This window comes from Lepisosteus platostomus, chromosome 7 (genome assembly GCF_059453375.1).
Source record: "Lepisosteus platostomus isolate fLepPlt1 chromosome 7, fLepPlt1.hap1, whole genome shotgun sequence".
In the NCBI taxonomy this organism is placed as follows: domain Eukaryota; kingdom Metazoa; phylum Chordata; class Actinopteri; order Semionotiformes; family Lepisosteidae; genus Lepisosteus; species Lepisosteus platostomus.
In genome coordinates, this window is record NC_142617.1 from 3,776,657 (window position 1) to 3,795,791 (window position 19,135).

At 44.2% G+C, this 19,135-nt stretch overlaps 1 protein-coding gene across 2 annotated transcripts in view; it reads right to left on the bottom strand.

The window, feature by feature from the left end:
- Positions 1-1,471: 1,471 nt before the first annotated feature.
- Positions 1,472-19,135, bottom strand: part of arhgap31 (Rho GTPase activating protein 31) — a 37,451-nt gene continuing 19,787 nt past the window's right edge. Inside the window, exons 2-12 of one of the 2 annotated variants that reach the window (XM_088638523.1) lie at positions 18,711-18,813; positions 17,100-17,244; positions 14,168-14,250; positions 12,170-12,277; positions 11,624-11,769; positions 11,139-11,340; positions 10,291-10,412; positions 9,900-9,959; positions 9,041-9,715; positions 8,476-8,783; positions 1,472-8,068 (exon numbers count right to left, since the gene is read on the bottom strand). In XM_088638523.1, coding sequence (XP_088494649.1) covers positions 5,705-8,068; positions 8,476-8,783; positions 9,041-9,715; positions 9,900-9,959; positions 10,291-10,412; positions 11,139-11,340; positions 11,624-11,769; positions 12,170-12,277; positions 14,168-14,250; positions 17,100-17,244; positions 18,711-18,813 — 4,316 coding nt within the window. In that variant the 3' untranslated portion in view covers positions 1,472-5,704. Of the gene's footprint in view, positions 8,069-8,475; positions 8,784-9,040; positions 9,716-9,899; positions 9,960-10,290; positions 10,416-11,138; positions 11,341-11,623; positions 11,770-12,169; positions 12,278-14,167; positions 14,251-17,099; positions 17,245-18,710; positions 18,814-19,135 lie in introns of both variants that reach the window. The other variant, XM_088638522.1, reaches the window with a different exon arrangement.

The window sequence follows — 19,135 nt, forward strand, 5'->3', positions numbered from 1 at the left end:
CTTCCTAGCGACGCTCATGCCACACTCTTCGGTTTTTTTGTTGTGGTTGCTTTTCTTTGTTGCTCTGGCCACCTCGACCGCACGTTATCATCATCATCATAAGAGGCGCTTCCAGGACGTGTCGCCCTGAGAACCCCCCTCACATGTTTCAATTGATGTGATCTTTCGTCGCTGATATGTGTGCCTAGGATGAGTAATGCTATAGGTAATGGAGAGAGTGGCATTTCGCCAAATCTCTATGAAAGCCACGGCTGTTAAATAATTGATTTCATGCAACACTTTGTCATGAGGCAGGACGGGTGATATTGCGCCTCGCACCGCCTGTCTCCGGCAGAAGCTTTTCCCTGTGCCGACGTGCCCGCCGCGGAGTCGGTGTCCGTGATGAGCCGGGCAGTCAGACAAGTCAGCCTGGTCTTTCCCCTGACGAGGACAAGCCCACAGATTCATTTCAGCTAAAGAGGACGGTGCGATGGCAGGGGGGGGGGGTGCGGTGTTTTCGAAGTTGGTGTGCACCCTGAAGTCGTCGTAAATAAAGCTCCTTTCAAGCTTTAAAGCTCGTTGACCGACCCCGAGAGAAACCTTCGGGTCTGGAAGCGCCCGGGCCTGGCTGGTATTGCGCGTACATCGCGGGCACTCGCTCCTGTGAGCCGACACCGGTTGGGAAGGGGTTTGTCCATCTCTGTTCCTAAGCACACACGGCCTCGACAAAAGGGTGTTTGAGGCGGGTAGTAAAGAGAACATTTTAAGTTGTTTGGCGTTATGGAAAATAACACTGTTCGACACTGTTCCCCCCCCGACAGCTTTCTTTCGGGACGCTGTTAAACTTTAACTTAAAGGCAACCCTTCCTGCTTCCTTGTACTGTACACTCGCCGTAGGGACGCTAACGGGTGACCTCGACCCCCCGAAATCCTATCTGTGCCCTTGGAGTCGTGTCCCTTGCGAGCCAAGTTTTACTTGGCGCACCTACAGTAAGTACGAGGGGAAGAGGAACCGTCCAGCGCGGAGACACCACTCGCTCCCCTTTGATGAAGCAGGAGGAGTCGCTGGCCTGCGAGCCCTGCACAAAAGGATGCTGCCGTCCCCAGTGAAACTTTCGGCGAGACGAGACATATTTCCTCTCCCGAAAGAACTGGGTTCATGACAATTTCCTTCTGAATTCATTGGCACTTGATTTTTTTTTTTAAAAAAAAGAGCAAGACGAGCCTCGACCTTCCAAATAGGATATAATTCCGAAAATATTAATATATGACGAGGGTAGATTATGGGAGAAAATCATACACGCAATCTGGATATAAGGGTTTTGTCAACTGCTGCGTCTGGTCGTTTTTCTTTTCATTGTAGATCGTTCACTTTGTACACTTTTATGGGGAATAAACACATTCCAGATCTTATTTGAACAAATACTCTATCAACAATGAGCGTGACATTCAGTTATGTCTGAAACACTTGAATACCTCGAAGCACAGCACATATTATAAAAATGCAAAAAGTAACCCTTTATTTTATTTTGTAAAGGCTTACAGCAAATGCATACAGTTACTGTGAATATTCTCCAGTTTCAGGCACCAAGAACAGTTAATTAATACAAAACTAACATTTTTTAATACAAAACTAACACTGTAGAAATCTCCGGAACAAAAGTCATTACACAGCAGGTAAACCAACCTAGATGCCAACAGTAATGTACAGTTTTTTTGGAAAGTGACAAAGATATGTAGGCCCCTCTATTAAAACAAAGATAAAAATATTCCTATTATTTCCTTCGACACACGGCATATTTATTAGGGTAGTTTACAGCAGTAACTAAATTCCCTCTCTCTGCCTTGCAGAAGATTCCACTAAAGACCTCTGGGCTTGTCACAGCTAACGGAACAACCAGGATCTTGAGAGACAGACCCAGACTTACGAAGCAGTGTCTGTTCCTGCAGCAGTGTGGCAGTATAATGTACAGTATAGGAGAGGCCACCGGATGCTGCTCCTTACAACTGTGTCCTGAAGTTTAATGATGGACCCTGGCCATGACAAAGTTCCTTAAGAGTTTCAGTGACGGGACCTTATTTATAGGGGTTCGGTTAACACCTGCCTAAATCCTCACTGCATTGCTCTCCCTTCTGAAAAATGCAAAACTCTTCACCTCCCTAGAATACACAGATTGTACCTCTCTCCAGCCCTTTTTTGTTAATCGCATTCAAAGGTGTTTTTTTAATGATCATGCAATTAAAGTAAGCTTTGCAACACTATTCTTTAATTAAAATTGCCTGCCTGGATATGACTAGAATAATTGGAGAATTTACATGACCTACTGAGAACACCTACATGAGACAATCAGCATAATTTCAAGCAGCTGTTCTTTAATTGAAGTGTTAAATTGCGACCTATCAGCATAATAAAGCCCCACCCAGAAAGAGAGAGAATATAAAAATAATATTTTGGGCGTGGGTTTCAGCTAGGAGTCTCTTGCTCTGGCCTGTTCTTATCTACCATGTCTTAGAAAGTTAAACTGTGGATCTTTGGGAGAGTTACACCTCATCTATCTGACTTCCTCAAACGTTTCTTCTTCTAACCACTAAGATAGCAGGTCCTACAAATCTCTTCTCAGATCTCTGTCCCATTTCTTCTTCTAAACAAACTATGTTGTTTTGCTTAAGCTTCAGCAAGCTTTAAAGTGCTTTATCCTGAGTCTTTAATCGATCGTGTCTCATGTCATTTGTTTGTTGAATGTTACTGCATATACCAGCAATAAAAAACACCAGTCCAGCAGCTGCTGTAGATCACCATTAAATCACCGATTTCTCACGATACCAATTTCATTGCAATCAATTAAACAGGTGATGTGTTAATTGAAGTCATTTAGAAAGAAATTTTGACTAAAATGTGAGTTGTCTTTAGGGAACAGATCGCTTGCTTGATTCATCAGTAGCTCACAGTTGTCGATCTTTAAAATCAGGTGACCTGTCAGACTAACTGGATTGGGGCTCACTGCAATCAGGGCTAGAAACCCCTGTTTTATAAGTAACCGGTGGTCTCAGACTCAGCTCCTGCAGGGCCCAGTGTCTTCTGGCTTTTGTCCCACCCATGTTCTCAGTGAGGTAGTTATTTTAATTATTTAAAGGACTGCATAGGTTTATTTGTTCAAACCAGGCTGCGTGTTATTTAACAGGTATCTGCACCTCTAAAAAGGGGAAATTATTGTGTAATCAATTGTAAAGGGTCTTAAGAAAATCCTATATATGAGTATTTTAGAAAGGAATTGTTTAATTGTCTACCTGGCTTGGAAGAAAAACCAGAAGATGCGCCTGCTTGAAGATTCAGGGCTCGCTGGGGCCCTGCTGTGCTTCTGTGCAAAGGTTCAGGGCACTGTCTCTGTGCTCTTAGTGTGGCTGTGATACAGCACTTCATCAGTTAAGTCTTGATTGTAAAGAAGCACTTTGTTAGCTCTCGGCTCTGTCAAAGCATGGGATGACACGTGTGAACAGCTGTCAGGAGACAAACTGAAGCTTTAATTTCTCACCCTCGTTCACTTCTGAATTCTACACCTTCTTAAGACTAGTCCTGTCAGCTGTATTTTCGGCTGACCTACATTGCTTACCTTTCTACTTATTCTGTGCATACCTCGTTCCCAAAACACCACAGTGAAAAATGCTGCCCTAATATCTACCCACAATTTCATGATAATATATTCCCACAGCTGTTCTCTGCAATGGTCAACAGGGGGCAGTATCTACACATCAGGTAAAACTAGCCTCAATTCTTTTTTTTGTATTCCATAAAGTACAGCATTAAACGCAAATTTAAAAAATCTTTTAATTCCAGTTTATTTCTAAGTGTTTCATGTTTAAAACTTAAATTATTCATGTTCTTTTTTTCATTAGCACAGCCCTTATGGGAGGTGTGGAGGTGCACTAAGCACAGCATAGGCCTTTGCATACTCTCGACCTATGACCTTTCCCTACTTTCCCTAAATGCGCTCCATACATCCGTCACTATCCTCACAGATAGGGCTGTCAGATGAGTCCATGTCTCCAGCTGCCTGCCTCCTAACCTCTTCGCTCAAATCCACACACAGAAAACTCTAAGGTGCGTTCAACAAGACGTCCTGTTCGCCAGGGACCTGAAGGAGCTCATGGAATCGCTGCAAGCCTACAGAACCATCAGGATGGTCCGAAACCTATGCTCATTTTGGAGAGGGACAGGGTACATGTTTGTTCTTTATTTTGCCTTTTCCCACTCATTTCCTGTATGAAGAAATCCGATGCACAAAGCAAAGCCATACACATTGCAGAACCTAAACAGTGATTTGAACATGTATGGAATCAGTTCCATATCTAAAAAGCGCATCTTTCCAGCAGATGACACTGTATTGTAAACCTATCTTTTAAATCAAAAAACAGAAACCTCCTATTTATATAAAGAGACATTGCCTTTAACTGGGGCCCCGCTCTGTTTATGGAAGATGAAGATCACAAAATGACACGGTGCCAGATGCATAACTGCCTGAAAGCAGATGATTATCTGCTGTGTCTATTACCCAGTATGAGTAAACAGGCTCATACTGAACAAGCTAAACAACTCACTTGCGAGTTAAGTCTAAATTGTGAGAAATTTCAGGGTGTTTAGACCATACTGTAGGGTTAATCGTCTGACTTACACGATGCCCAGTCTTGAGGGCCACACGAGAGACTGTGTCAGACTGTATCTTCCTCAGACAACTGTGATATATACCCTGTGAAATCCAGTATAGTATCTTTAACAAGCCAACAGAGCTCATGTAGAGCTTTACAATGAAGAAAAGGTCTTTATTACCCTCACACACTTTAGAATCTAGCAAATTGCCCTTTCTTTTTTTCTCTATTGGATAGTGAAACTAAAGAAAAGTAAGAAATAATGTAAGGTAGAAATCCTCTTAAATTGCATTACCTTGGCATTCTTGTATTTTTGGCCTGCTTAAAATATTTATGAAGAAACAAAGAGACAGTTGGGAACATCTTTGAGAAACTCATGAAAGAAACAAGCTTCCGTAACTTGAAGTCCAGTAGATGTGGCTACAGTACGAGAACAATGAATTTTTCCTGTTGCTACCTTTTTCTTTGCTTGTCAAAGTTGTTTAAAACCATGCTGTCTGATCTCACCCAGCTAAACAAATCATTAGGATAAACTGTATAAAGATTGTTTTTTTTACATCCAGTTCATCTCATTACAAGTGTCACATCTTAAAGTAGTAACACACATGACCTAAACCTGTGTGCACACAGCACCAGTAGCAGAGACCAACACAGCTGGTATTTCCAGTTTTGTTAGAGTTAGGCTTGTAAAGAAGAGGCTGGCTACCTTTCCTACTAAAATCATTCCTTAGGAACATATTGTTGAAATTCAGGAATCTGAAAGAAAATATCAAGGGAAATATAATTTTATAAATTCAATTTGATATATGTTTTTTTCTATATATTATGTTCAGTTTTTCTGTTTTGGCACACCATCTGGTTAGTGCAACACAAAACGTAATTTTTAATGCCAGACGTGATGTTACATATATAATGTTAACATCAGAATAAAAACTTTCTCATATTTATAAACTAAAACACAAAATGCCTTACGAAAACAGTACTATAGGATAATTTAGCATTGGCACATTTACTGGAAAACACCTCGATTTGTGGCCGGTACAAAAGGAGTCTATAAAATTTCTTTCTTAAAAAAGTTGCTTCATTCAATCTGCCTGTTACTTCTACTGTCAAATATCATGGACCTTCTCTGAGGCTGGTAGAAGCAGCTTGTGGAGGTCTCTAGCCTCTGCCCGCTTTTGGGCATAGTCATTTTATTTCTCAGGGTGACCCCTTCGGGAGTCTTCAGGTTGTCGGGAAACTCCTTGGAAAGGGCGTCCAGAGCAGCTGTCTCGTTGGGACTCTTGATGGGGGACAGCAATGACTTGTTGCCCTCTCCAGAGGCTGGGTGATCCATGATGGGGAACGGAGGGCTGAACAATATCAGGCTTTGTGGCCTGTTCGGTCGAGCCCGGAAGGAAGGCTTCTGTAGGCCCGGGCTTCTGTCCAGCCTGGAGGACAGAGGGGAATCCAGGAAGGCTTCTCCGTTGGAACTGCGCTTGCGTCTCAGCACGGGAGGATCTGTTGGGGCTGCAGATTTCGACAAAGGCATCTCGACGGAGGCATTACCCCCGGCCTGCCTGATGGTCTTGGGAGCCGGTTCGTTGTTCTCCTTCTCATCCTTGGGATCCCCAACAAACGGGAGAGGTGGGGAGGGCTCGGGCTCCCTTTTGCTGGAGGAGCTTCCCGCGGTTTTCTCGGGCTCTTTTTCCAGCTGACACTCGGAGTTCTTGACCTGCAAAGGCTGAGGTATCTGGGTGTACTGAATCTTCGGAGGTATCACGGGGACTGCCCTGGCCTGGCACGTCTTGACCATGAAGGAGGTCCTGATGGAAGACACGCTCACGGGGGCAGAGTTTCGGCGCACTGGAGCTTGCCGGTCTGTCAGGAACATTTCTAGCTCCAAAGATGAAGAGCTGTACTTTGCTTTCCCCTTATTCTCACTTGCGCAGAGGGGCTCAGATGGAGTTATTGAGCCTCTGAAGGTAAAAGCTGCAGAGGACAAGTCTGTGTTTTGCTGATGGGGATTGCCCAAAGTTTCTTTCAAGTAAGGGTGGGTGAACTGTTTCCCGAGATCTAAGTTGAGGGAGGATGGCCTGTGTTTTTGAACTGTATTATCCTTGTGTGTGTCCAATTCCAAGACCTCCTGGGATGTAAGGCTGTGAATCTCATTCACGGCATGTTTTTGAGAAGTGGCGTCCATTTCCTTTTCTGAACGTGGATGATTCCTTGTTTGAGCTTTTGCAGGCCCTATGTGGCTTAATGAGTCTCTGGGAGCTGCAGTTTGGATATTCCCAGGGGGCGTTCCTGTTTTTTTATTGATTTCAACCTGATTTGCAGAGTTGTTAAGAGGCAGCAAAGGCTTCTGTGATTGTAGATCAGTGCTTTTTTTGGAAGACATTTCCCCTTGTGCCTGGAACGCACATCCTAGAGATATCGGCTCGAAACTGAAATCGGGGTTGGTGTGTTTGATTCCATCCGCCTGCAGTTCTTTCTTACCTTGTCTGGTATCAGCAGAGACTGTTGGGTTTGATTTGTTGAAGAAGATGTTCTCTGTGGTCGCACATGAAGGCACTCCCTCAGGCCTTTCAAAGAAATCATTTGCTTTTGGTGAATGGAGGGGGCTAGTTACCCACTGTGTGGTGGTGCTGTAATCCTCCCAGGGCTCCACCAACTCTAATGCCCCTGTGTCTTCCTCATCCCTCTCACTCAAGTCAAGGGATTGTGGTCGGTCTTCCATGTGCTTCGAAAGCCTCACAATACTTCTCCTGAGCTCCACAGGGAAATCTTTATCACCCGCTTGCACAGGTCTGGGACCCTCGGTCGCTTTTTCACATCTTCCAGCTACATCTATCAGACCTGCAGGATTGATTGATGTGCGAACTTCCTTGGTCTTGGAACCATCTTCTGGGCCAGATTCTGAATCTCTTCTCATGGCCACTGGGCCTACCCAGGTCAAGTCCGAAACAGACTCTGAGATTTTAGTCGGGAAGGTTTGTGTTTCCACAGCAGGGCAGGGCCTTCGGTCTTTGTCCTTGGACTGCAACAATGGGGGAAGATGTGATCTACTCCCTGAGCCACTCATCTGTTTGTGTAAAGGTTTCTGATCTGTTTCTTTTCTCCCAATTTCTGTCTTTGGATTAAACTCAAAACTAGTATCAAATGAAAGCCTTCTTTCTGAGTTGCCCTTGAAATCTGTCTGGGGTGTGTGTTCATCCTGCGGGCTTGTCTTGAATGTCTTGTGGTCTACTGCAGACTGTCCAATACTTAGCAGAGGGTATGTTGGGAAACTGCTTCTTCTCTTTGTATGTACATTTGGATTTGGCAGCACATCATCGCTGGTATTGAAAGTAAAACCTGGGCTTGGTTCAAATTTGTCTTCTATAAGATCAACATCTGGCTCAATGATTTTAAGCTCAAGTTGAATTTCAGGCCACAGCTCATCCATTGAATTTGATGTCCCATCCTGCAGAAAAAGAAGAGTACATGAATCACTGTTCCAGGATAATATATAATCACTTAAGTGCTTTCTGATGCCTTAAAGTTATTTGCAAAATGACATTGTAATGCTTGTGCATCAGCAGTAAGGTGTAGGTGTATTGTAACGATGAATGTCAGCTCTTTAAAATGGATTAAAAAAAATAAGACAGAATTTAGCTAGCCCTTAATTTACCCTTTCAAAGTGTATAAAAAATAATTGCTGGGGAAGAGGGCTTTTAACAAAAGAAAATGCTCATTCCTGAAAGATCTAAGGATTAAGTTTGGAATATCAGAATCTGTGACAAATGCACGTGAGATAATGGGAAGGACACCTTCTGGTTCACAGATGGAAGGATCAAGTGAACGCACTGGCAATGAGATGAGTTGCCCTACCAGCTCGGATAATGTGCTCATTCCCTGATGCTGCTCCTGCAGAATGTCCAGTTGCTTCTCAGGTGTTACAGAGTCAGCTGGCCGCAGATCACTGGGCTTGATTGTTTGTGCACAATCCGTTCGAGTAGCAGCATCAAGGCCCAGTGAGAAGGCATGCCTTCCAGGCTCCGAAGGAGGTTCTTGAGCTTTGGCGGTCTGTGAGTGTGCTTTATCTTCTCCTGACACAGGTCCAGAAAGCTGGGGAGGTTCGGAAATCTCAATCACCTGCCCGTGGCCTTCCCTCAGGTCAGTTTTTTGTCCTTTGTGTCCTTAAAAGAAGGAGAATTTAAACAGGAATCACAAGGCTGCGCATCTGGAATAATTGAAAAAATAGCAGCAATAAGCAGGAACGTTAAGCAAACTAGTATTCTGAAACCACTGGTGGAGTCACATTTACTGTCCTTGCATAGCTCACCAGGGGTCATAGTGAAGAACGGAGTTGAATTCACCTTTACTGCCCCTAAGGGAATACAGACGATAAAGACAGTGATGCAAGCGTGCTCAAGAGCGATTGCTCTGGTCTTACCGTCCGTGACGTCCATGCTGATGATGACGGCTTCCCCGCCGCTCACCACAGTCACGTGCTTCTCATTCCTCTTCGGGGACAAGGAGGTGCCGCTGCCCACGCCGCGCTCCGGGAGGGGGGCTTCGCCGCTCGGCTTGGCGCAGGGCTCCTCGCTGACGCACAGGAGGGTCTGCTTGTCCTTGCCCGCCGCCCTGCAGGGCGTGCTGTTGGAGCTGATGACCGCGGACACCCGGAGGGGCACGGAGACGGCGAAGGGCTCCGAGATGTTGAGGGCCTTGCGCTGGTGCCGCGGCGAGGACTCCAGCGGGAAGAGGCTGCCGGGGAAGGCGGGTTTGGAGGTGCCGTCGCTGGCGCTGGTGGAGTAGAACATCCTCCTGGTCTTTGGGGAGGTGGGCTCGCACCTGCTCAGGTCTTCTCCTTTGAACACCTTGAGCTGCTCCGGGACGGTGCTCTGCGGGGGCGGCGTGGTCTTTGTCGCCGGCTTGGCGTCCCGGGGGGGCCCTGGTGACCCCCCTCCCGCTGCTCCCGGAAGCTGTCCCGGCTCGTAGTCCCACTCGTGGTCTGTCTTGCTCAGGTCGTAAGAGCTGCCAGAGCCCAGCGTTCGGGATTTGAAGGCTGGCATGAAGAGCCCGCTTGAGCCAGGGGACCGTTTGAACTCGTTGTCCTTGTCGTCATCTACGAGAGACAAACAGGAGCCCTCAAAAATTCCCACAGCGCCAGGCTTTTCTGTGAGGATGTCTGGTCTGCTTACTGGATTTTGGTTTAAAATAGATTGGGCTTAAAATACGCGTGTACCAACCAGTGTGTGCAGTGTGCTTGGCTGTGTAATTCAGGGTTAAGTGTTATAAATCTGCGTTACCTTCCGTGGGCAGAGAGCAGAGGGAGTCCATGCTCTTGGCTGGTCGAATAGCGGCCTTCTCTGTTAACAAGAAGAAGATATCAGAGTCCACCAGAACGATAAAGTTAATGTAAAGGAGACAGAAATATCTGTGATGGGTTAAAGCGCTTACTAAGTAATTCATTTTTACTGGTTGTACATACAGTATGTATTTCATTATGTAGCGTTGGAGCACTCCCTGCACTGAAATCTCTGTAAAATAATATGCAATTTAGTCCCGGCTATTATGCCATTTCTGATCCTTTGACTCAGCTCCCTAAAAGAAAGGGTGTCAGCCCCAGTGACTCCATTTTGACTCCCTAAATTCCCCCTTCATGACTTAAAAAGGGAAATGAAAAGGGCATTCTCTCACCTGAGAGTTTCTGGCCTCTTACAAACACACTGCCATTCCTGCTCAGCTTCCCCTTGGACTCCGTTATAGACCTTCCCAAGTTAAATATGGACTTCCACTTCTTCGACTTTCCAGAAAACTTCCTTCTGAAACAAGCAGGCGAATAATTACCCGCATGCATCAAACTGCAACAATGGATCATTTCGAAACCGAGAATTACTGTACCCGAACTGTTTTCATTTTCAGGCACAAGGGTACATTTACGTGTTCCGGAGGTGGATGAAACTTTCTAATCAAGCAGTTTTCTTCTTCCGTGGCCCTGTATGCTGGTGACAGACTACTTGATGTTACGTCACGCCCCCGGAGAACTCACCGCCCTTAATTAACTCCTTCACATTCCAGTGCAGTTTCCAATGAACTAATCAGACACACCTTCTTCCACCTGCCTACTTAAACCAGCCTGACACACCACTCCTTTTCAGTATTGGGTTTTACCCAGCTAGAGCTGCATTGTTTCCGGTTCCCTCTCTGCAAGGTATCTAGGTTTTTGGCTCTGACCCCTGGCTTGTTTCCGACTTCGTCTTCTTTCTCCCGACTTGGTTATTGTGGATCTCTCTGGTTTGGGCTCTGCTTCCTTTGTCCACTTATGTTTTTTTGTCTCTCTCCCCTGAACCTTCTTTGTGAATTTACTAGATTTGACCCTGGCCTGACCTCCTGACCCAAGCTTCTGGATAAACAATCTACTTGTACTTTCGAGTGCTGAGGATTCTGTATAGGGTCCTTCTTCTGGATTGTAACTCTTGGTCACACACCCTCTGACTGCCTGTGACCGTACGTGTGTCTACGCGGTGGGCAGGCGGAGGCCGTACTTGCTGTCTGGCAGGTCAATGACGGTGTGGTAGAGGGTGGCGGTGCTGGCGTCCGGAAGGCTGTTCTCTCTCTGCCTCTCTCTCCGCGCTGGGTGGTTTGGCCCCAGCGAGCGCGCCTGGGCCTCCTCCAGACTCACCAGCTTCATGGGTGGACACTGGCCGCTGGCCGGGAGGGCTGCACACCTCGTCTCTGTACTGCACTCTATGAAAAATAGAAGGCATTGTTTTCAGATGTGCTCAAGTTTTCATATCTATTTTAGAGAGGATTCCACTGTAATGCATTTTTTGCAAACAAGACCTCTTTGAGCCCCATAGACACTAGAAGTGCTAATTGAAACTCTTTTTTTCTTGTGATGATGGGGGGGATTTCAGAGAAAAGGGAAAAGGGGTGCTACTTCCAGGCAGCAAATTGTTTTTGTACACCCAAACGCCTGGTGGAGAGATCGCTTCTCAGTTTGTGCCAGACAGCAATCTTGACCGTTTACCTTCTTTCTTTGCTGCTGGAGGGCTGGTGCTGTTGTTGAAGATCTGATCCCTGTGGATCAGGATGAACTCCACCACGGTCTGCTGCACTCTCACCTCCAGGAAGGCTGCGTCCCCATTGCACGCTGACACTTCAATCTCCTTGGACCTGAAGGGATGCTGGTCTTTAACAATGGAAGACTGGGATCTTAACTTTCAGCAGTATTTCGGATACTAACACATGGAAGAAATGAAGGCCAGGGATCAGGAAGTCTCCCTAATGTATTGAAGGCTGCATCAGTTTGGGTTCAGGTAAGATAAATGTATTACTTTGTTGGTCAAGTGCAAGAGAAAGTTCAGAAGATTTAAATGTTGGACACGTTAATGCTGGCCATCTTTCTGTTAGTAGGAATAGCACAAAGCACAGCTTGGTTGGGTTTTGCTGAAGGTAAAGCTACTAATTTTTCAAAGTGAAATGATTTGATTGTTCTTTGAGTGGCCTGCACTACCCTTACGAAACCTCACATAGATCTGGCAGAGGTGCTGGGCGTTTTGGAGGCTTTGCTCACCTGAGGAGGTTTGGTGCCCACACCAGGGCCAGGTTCCTGGCATGCATGTTTGTCTGAGCGCTGAAGGAGGCCAGGTGTGTCAGGTGTTTGACCAGATATTCCAAAGTTCTGAAGGGAGAAGAAAATACACTGACTTTATAGAAGCTAAACACAAGTGGTTAATGTACTCCTTTGACTTCTGTATTTTCAGTGTTCTGTATCAATCAGTTTAAAACTTCAGTGTTTAAGGGGTCAAAGTTTAACTGCAGTTTTAAATGTGGCTTTTTGCGCTAGATAAAAGAGATAAAAAAGATAAAATAAATAAAATAAAAGATAAAAGAGACCAGAGATAAAATTAGCAATACAAAACTTAGTATTGTGCTTCATACAGTCAAAGAGATGTGAGAAGCTTTTGGAAACTACAAACCCCAGAATTCTTAATGCCCAAAAGAGGAAATGATCCTTGGCTGAATGGACACTTGGATCACAAGCCACCAGCACAATAGGCCAACTTACAAAGTTTGGTTCGTCAGTTTTAAGGAACTTAAGAGAGATGGAGTTAAGGAACCTGATTGAAAAGATTTTGGATGATTGGTTTCTTGGGAGGAGAAACCTGAGCAGGGCATTGACCCACCGGAAAAGACTGTGATTTTTGGAAAAGCCCTCCTGTTTGTATTCTTGGGATTTATGTACACTGGTTAACAGGCCAGCTCTCCAGTCTCAGCTGAGGAATGCAACATAGTCAAAGCTCTGAAGATGGAGCCGGGCCTATCCTTTAGGTTTTGGTTAGTTTGGAGAACTTTGTAACTTTTCACTGGCACTGAGGTTCTGTGTGTTTTGTGTACCCCCTAAAATCCGCCCCACCTTCACATTGCCACCCACACAGTGTGGTAACCATTGTTATATACAGTGTATTTAAAAGGCATTCTCATTCGTACATTCCTTGACAAATTGCAATTTCAAAGATTAAAACTGAGCTGCAAGAAAGGGGCAGAGCACAAAGGCACCAGATGACTTGTAAGTCAATGAAACTGCAGAGCAAATGGCCATACATTTTATTTTCAAGGCGACAGCAGTGAATATTTGAAGGATGCAAATTCTTGGTTAATGTGCTCCTCCAGATGGAGAGAATAAATTATTTACTAACACTGAAACTGCTCCTGTACTGCAGTGGCTTAGAGGGAAAGCTCAGTATCCTTGTAATTCATGAACTTTGAGAGAACCACTGTTACAACGCATTTTGAGAGAGTTGCCAGATATTTGCTCTTAGCTCTCTTAGCATGGAATGCAAATTTATTTCATAATGTGAAATATTTATGCACCTATTTATGATCGGATGTGATTTAAATAGTTTTGGATAAAAGCATCTGTTAAATAAATAAATGTAAATGTATTCATAGCAAATCTGGGTGTGATGACCAAGAATTTGAATGAACTATATAGTGTTAGCTCTGAGCTATGGTAATTAGGAATGGCATGCTGACAGTGTGGCTCCTGATTGAAAGTATAAAGTCATCAGGCCCCTTAGTCACACCACTCATAGGGGTTTTGATTAGTGGCTTGCTTTGCAGACTCTTGGCCAGCAGAATTCTTAATCCTCTCGCTTTTTAATCCACTTCTCCAGAACGCTTTCTGTTGCATATGCGTAAAGCCTTCGATAATAAAGAAAAACACTGGACGTGGAATATTGTTGTCATACTGCAAGTGTAAGTCTCGCTGTTGGATAAGATGTGCCACGGAGAAGCACTGGCAAGCTATCATTTCAGAAAAAATAAGGGGTTGTAAACAATATTTCCTCTGTGCCATAGGATGGATTTCATGTGCATTGTTAACATGCAGGGATTCAATACTCCCAGTGCAGGAATATTATTAATAATATCATAATCATACATTGCATATATATAAATACACGGCAGGTAAAAGGTGTGCTATATTGTTTGTCCTACAAACTTTATTGCAGTGTTAACCTGTTACCTGAGATGGCGCTAGAAAGGTGCAGACTGGGGAGCTCTGTCTTACCGGTAGTGAGAAGCGGGAAGCTCTTTGATGACATTCTGAATGCAGGCCAGTTGTTCCTGTTCATCCTTTGCTGCCACTGCATCCTGGGAGAAAACATTCCAAGAAGGAAGCATGCTAAGTCAGCAATATTAAGATATGGGGCTCCTGGACAGATTGCTTGATTGGAGATTACACTCTCCTTCTTTGGGGAATAAGGACTAGGTTTTAAACATGATCATTACCAGCTTTTGTTTTTGCCTATGGTTTAAAACCATTTTAGTTATTTTTTGTATGGAAATGTAGTATCATTGTTTGAATATCCCTTAATAAGAAACTCAGGATCCGTTAAGAGACCAGTGCTGCATTTTCAGGTTAGCCACTAGGGGTCCTTACAGCCTTGTGATATTGCTCAGGCTGAAAAAAAACGCCGGCAGCTTTTCGAACAAGTCAGGATTTAAGTAAACCCTTGTTGGATTGTGAAGAGATTGAATTAGCAGTGATCTGTTAAAAGGTGGAGTACTGAAAATGAATTGAATAGTATTAAAAACAATGTATGGCCAAGTCTGTAATTCACATACTTCCGTCTGAAGTCTTGATACTTGCCGATACATGTTTTTTTGCCGGTAGTTATTGCATTGATCAAATATTTCCAAACCCAGCCTTTTTGATGTTCTTTCCAAGTATAAGTTTGATAATGGCAACTTTTCAAAGTCCGCAATATTCACAAACATTCGGTCTTCGAGTCCATACCTTCCAAATCACTACAAATAAAATGAGCCCTTGCACCCTTTCTTAACTCTTTTAGATCTTGTCACTGGGGTCTAATACTTAATACTCTTAAGAATAAGCCTGAAAGAGACTAGCTTGGCTTTAGCAGGTCATCAGAGGTAAAAAAACATTCTTTAAAATCTTGTCTTGTGTTTATCTAACGGGAAAAACTGATTTCGACTAAATCAACTGATGGAAGGTGAGAGGTGGTGAGAGTCCAGAAGACAGCCTGCATTTCACTTTCCACAGAGGAAACATTTACTGGAACTGTGGCTTTGACTGTATGGGCGAATGTTGCTTATTAAAATAGTCTGAAGATGCTAAAAGAAGCACTTTATGGTTCTCCTTAAGATCCTCAGGCAGCCCAATAGTGTGTGTTACTGTGGAGGAACTGAGTCACACAGCGGAGGGCTGGCACTCTGCTCACTGGAGAAAGGCAGGGCCTGCGGGCTGCCTGACCATCGCCCGCCTTCCCCGAGCGCAGGCACAGCGTTAACGGGCTTCAAGGGAACAGGCCCAGGTTGAAGGAAAGAGACGCGTCGTTTCAGCTATGGAGCCAGGTGACATCTGAAGAGACGTTGTGGTGCTTTTCTCTTCCTTTCCGCATGGAATACACCTTTACCGGTTGCTTTCCAGCCTCTTCCTTTTTCTTTTTCTTTTTTAAAGTCCGGTATTCCCGCATCTGATCCGAACTCTTTTGGACGTACAGCACCACTCCCCCCATATTGCTACCTTTTATGTATTTAATTAGCTGTGAAAGTCTTGGTGCTGATACCATTGTAAACCAGGCTCCTAGAGTGAGGTGGATCAATGGAGTTTTATGGGCTTTAATTTAATCAAATTAAGGTTTTATTTAACCACACTAATCTTCCTCATCACATTTCTACAGTGCCCCCTTAAGAAAATGGATAAAAATTAGAAACATGTTTGGCTTTGTATTCAATTCCTAGGTGATATTGGCTTTTAAGGTAATTTATCATCCAGGTCCTGAAAGCAATTCATTTAGGTTAAATACATATTAAGTTTAATGTTGAAAGCTTTGGGTAAAAAATAGAGGTTGTCAAAAACAGATTAAATATCTTCTTTAGTCAAATAAACCATCTTGCTTTCAGGAAATAATTGATATATTTTTCATATCTGAATGCCTGAAGCAAATCCCCACTCCTGTCCAAGTGTTATGAAAAAAGACAGAGCTTAATATGTGTATTTGCTCTGCTACAAAAGTGAGACTTTAATTTAAGTGGTCCGTGTTCCTTTAACCACTTGCATGTGGTTCCCATTAGTTTTATCCCTTTCTATAGGGATGTCTGGAAAAGAGGGAAGTGATGATGGAATCTGACTAATGCTTAGCATTGCATTTCCAACTAAAACCAAAAGCCGTGGCTTCTTGTAAAGTCATTAAGACAGACTCAATACCAATGTTTTGCATACTAGTTGATCTAAAAGACATTGAGTCTGTTATAATTACTTTTGTGGTCTGCATCAATGGCCACAATTTATTTTCTAGCAAAAAGGACTTCCTGTGTGATAATGAAATTTGTAGAATTGTTGGACTTGTTAATGTTTTCCCCTCCAAAACCAGCACTTTTATGTCCCCTGCCTTCTTGTTCTGTTTTCTTCTTCCTCTGTGTAACAAAGCACAAGCGGAAGAATATTTTCCACCCTGTGACACCCCTGCAAAGGCTATTCTGTGGTTTTGTAAAGTCATTGTTTCCTAAGCGACCATCACAGCATATACTTTTTTTTATTTCCCCCCAAAGACAAACCCGTCGTGTTCTTTGAATTCATTTCCGTTTTCCCTGAATAACAGAACCGTAATAAGAAAACGGCCTTTTTTCTCATCGCTAGCAGACCTGTTCCCTTCACCCTTGTGCTGCTTCAGAAGGGATTGTCCTCAGACACCATTTTTAATTTGTCAGCACCCTGTTGGGTCCTCTGGGGAGTCTGGCCATATCCTCCTCCCCTCCGACGTGGCGATCCTCAGGTGAGAATCGGATGGCCGTTTGCCATTGTGAGGCTGCCATCTCTTCTCCTGCCACCGCCAGCTGGGTGAGTGTGCCCCCTGCTGGACAGGGAGAAGCTTCCCCAGGAGGTGGCCAGGCCGCCTGCGGATCGTGGCTCCTCATGGCACGGTAGTGAGGCCGTGCCCAGTCCCCAGCCAGCTGGACAAACGGCAGTGCCTTACCGTGAATTTCTTATACAGGTCATAGGTGAGCAGAGGGTTGGGCAGCTCCCTGAAGTAGAGCTTGCAGAGTGAGCCCACGCAGTGAATGTCCTGGAGGTACACCTCTCTCGTCAGGTCTGGGCTCTGGTCGGAGCCAAACTCCTGTCTGCAAACAAACGTGCCAGTGGTCAGCAGCAAGGCCAGTGGAAGTGGTATGAGCCAAGGAAGCCTAAGCAACAGGTATCTAGATTATTTTGGGACGCAGCTGTCCTCACTTTTTCAGCAGGCAGGGCAGGTGTTGTCATAAAATGGCTGAAATATCGTTTGTTTTCCGATCTGCCTTTGGGTTTGTAGCAACAAAAACAACACCCACATTTCTGGTTTTGGAAAGCACTCTGACCTCTTTTTATTTTGAGATCACAAACCCTTTTCTGATGCAGCTGGATAAATACATTTTTGTGCTGGGACTACATACTCCACAGTGCATATTTATTCCTATAAAATTATGTGGGGCTCATGGTGGGGGAGAATGAACGACGTGAGAAACTGCTGTGAAGAAAACGCACTCCTGGATATTGCCGAGTAAGGGGGAGATAACCTATTGTATCTGAGTTTAAGAAACAAGTGCATGGAATTCCTGGTAAAGAAGCCAAGTTTACATATTGTTATAGTGTAGAGACTGCAATGATATTGTTTGCTAAGACAAGCCAACTAGTTATTATTGAATAGCAGCCGAGTTAGGTGTCAATACTTTAACCAGCTAAGACTTTATAAATATTTGTTTAGTTACTGCAGCATGGAGTCATGGTACTGTGTCTGTACTGAATACTGTTTATCTTTCCTGGGCATGCTGGTGGTCCTGGGCCCTGAGGTGACCAATCTAAGGTGAATATCAGCGTGACATCAAAGCTGATGTTATAAGCTTGGAGTCTGAAGTAATGAAACCCACCACTTGTTCATATTATATGCAGACCCTGATATTTCCACTCATGAAAACCAAGAACACATCAAGAGTTACAGTACCACCGAGAAGCAGGTTTATTTGAACTGGTATAAGGAGTATCCTTATTCATGCTCCTTAGCCGTAAGTACCGTAAGACCACTTTGTGGACCTCAAAGGAAGGACCATGTGCTTCAGCACTGTGCTCTCCACTGACCCGATCCTGTTCTGCATGAAGGAACAACCAAGATGTCTGAAGAAATTAGCTCTAGAAAGGCCTTGGTATACTTCCTCACAGATCTTATAAAAAAATCTCAATAGAAAGTCATACCTTGTTTAGTTACTGTTGGATTTGTTTTAGTGCTTGTCAAATACTTTCAGTAAGAAGTCTTATGGAGATGTTATAACATTAGGAGGCACAGTGACTCGAGACATTAATACCTGTGGGTTATATTTAGGAATTATAAACAAGTGGGCTAATGGAGCATTTACGGCATCCTGCTTGTTAGGCACGACATCGATTCCGAGATCCCAACCAGCCTTCATTTGAAACATCCCAGGAAATCCTCTTTAACAATCTAGACAGGTAGCTGGTTCAAGGCACACAAAACCCTTTGGGAAGAGAAGAACCTCTTGTTTTCAGGTCTGGATGCATAGCCTTTTAATTTCCACTTGGAGGGTTTATTTTTTACCTGAGTCTTTGGATGTTGGAAGTGATCCCTGAGAGCCTGTAGATCCCGTCCACAATGCCATGCTCTTCAATGAACTCTGCACAGCTCTTAAGAACCTGAGGAACTTGGGAAAAGAAAGAAAGAGGAATTAGCGGAACACTGTACAGTGTGGAAGAAACTGCCTACTGCTAACCTCTTCAGTACCATTGTACACTTCTGCACTTTGAGACTGTCAGTATTAAGGGATTAAGTTTTGTTGCATGTTTAAATGCTTTGCTAACTGTTCATAATCTCTGCCCCTGTAAGCTTTAATCCATCTGATTAACATTCAGCAACTATAGAATTAAAATGTTCAATATGCTGTGCAAGTAGACAAACTGGTGATTCCTGCAGTAACCAGAACAGGCCCTCACAATCTGCTCTGTGGCTTGGTTTTCCTCCATGCA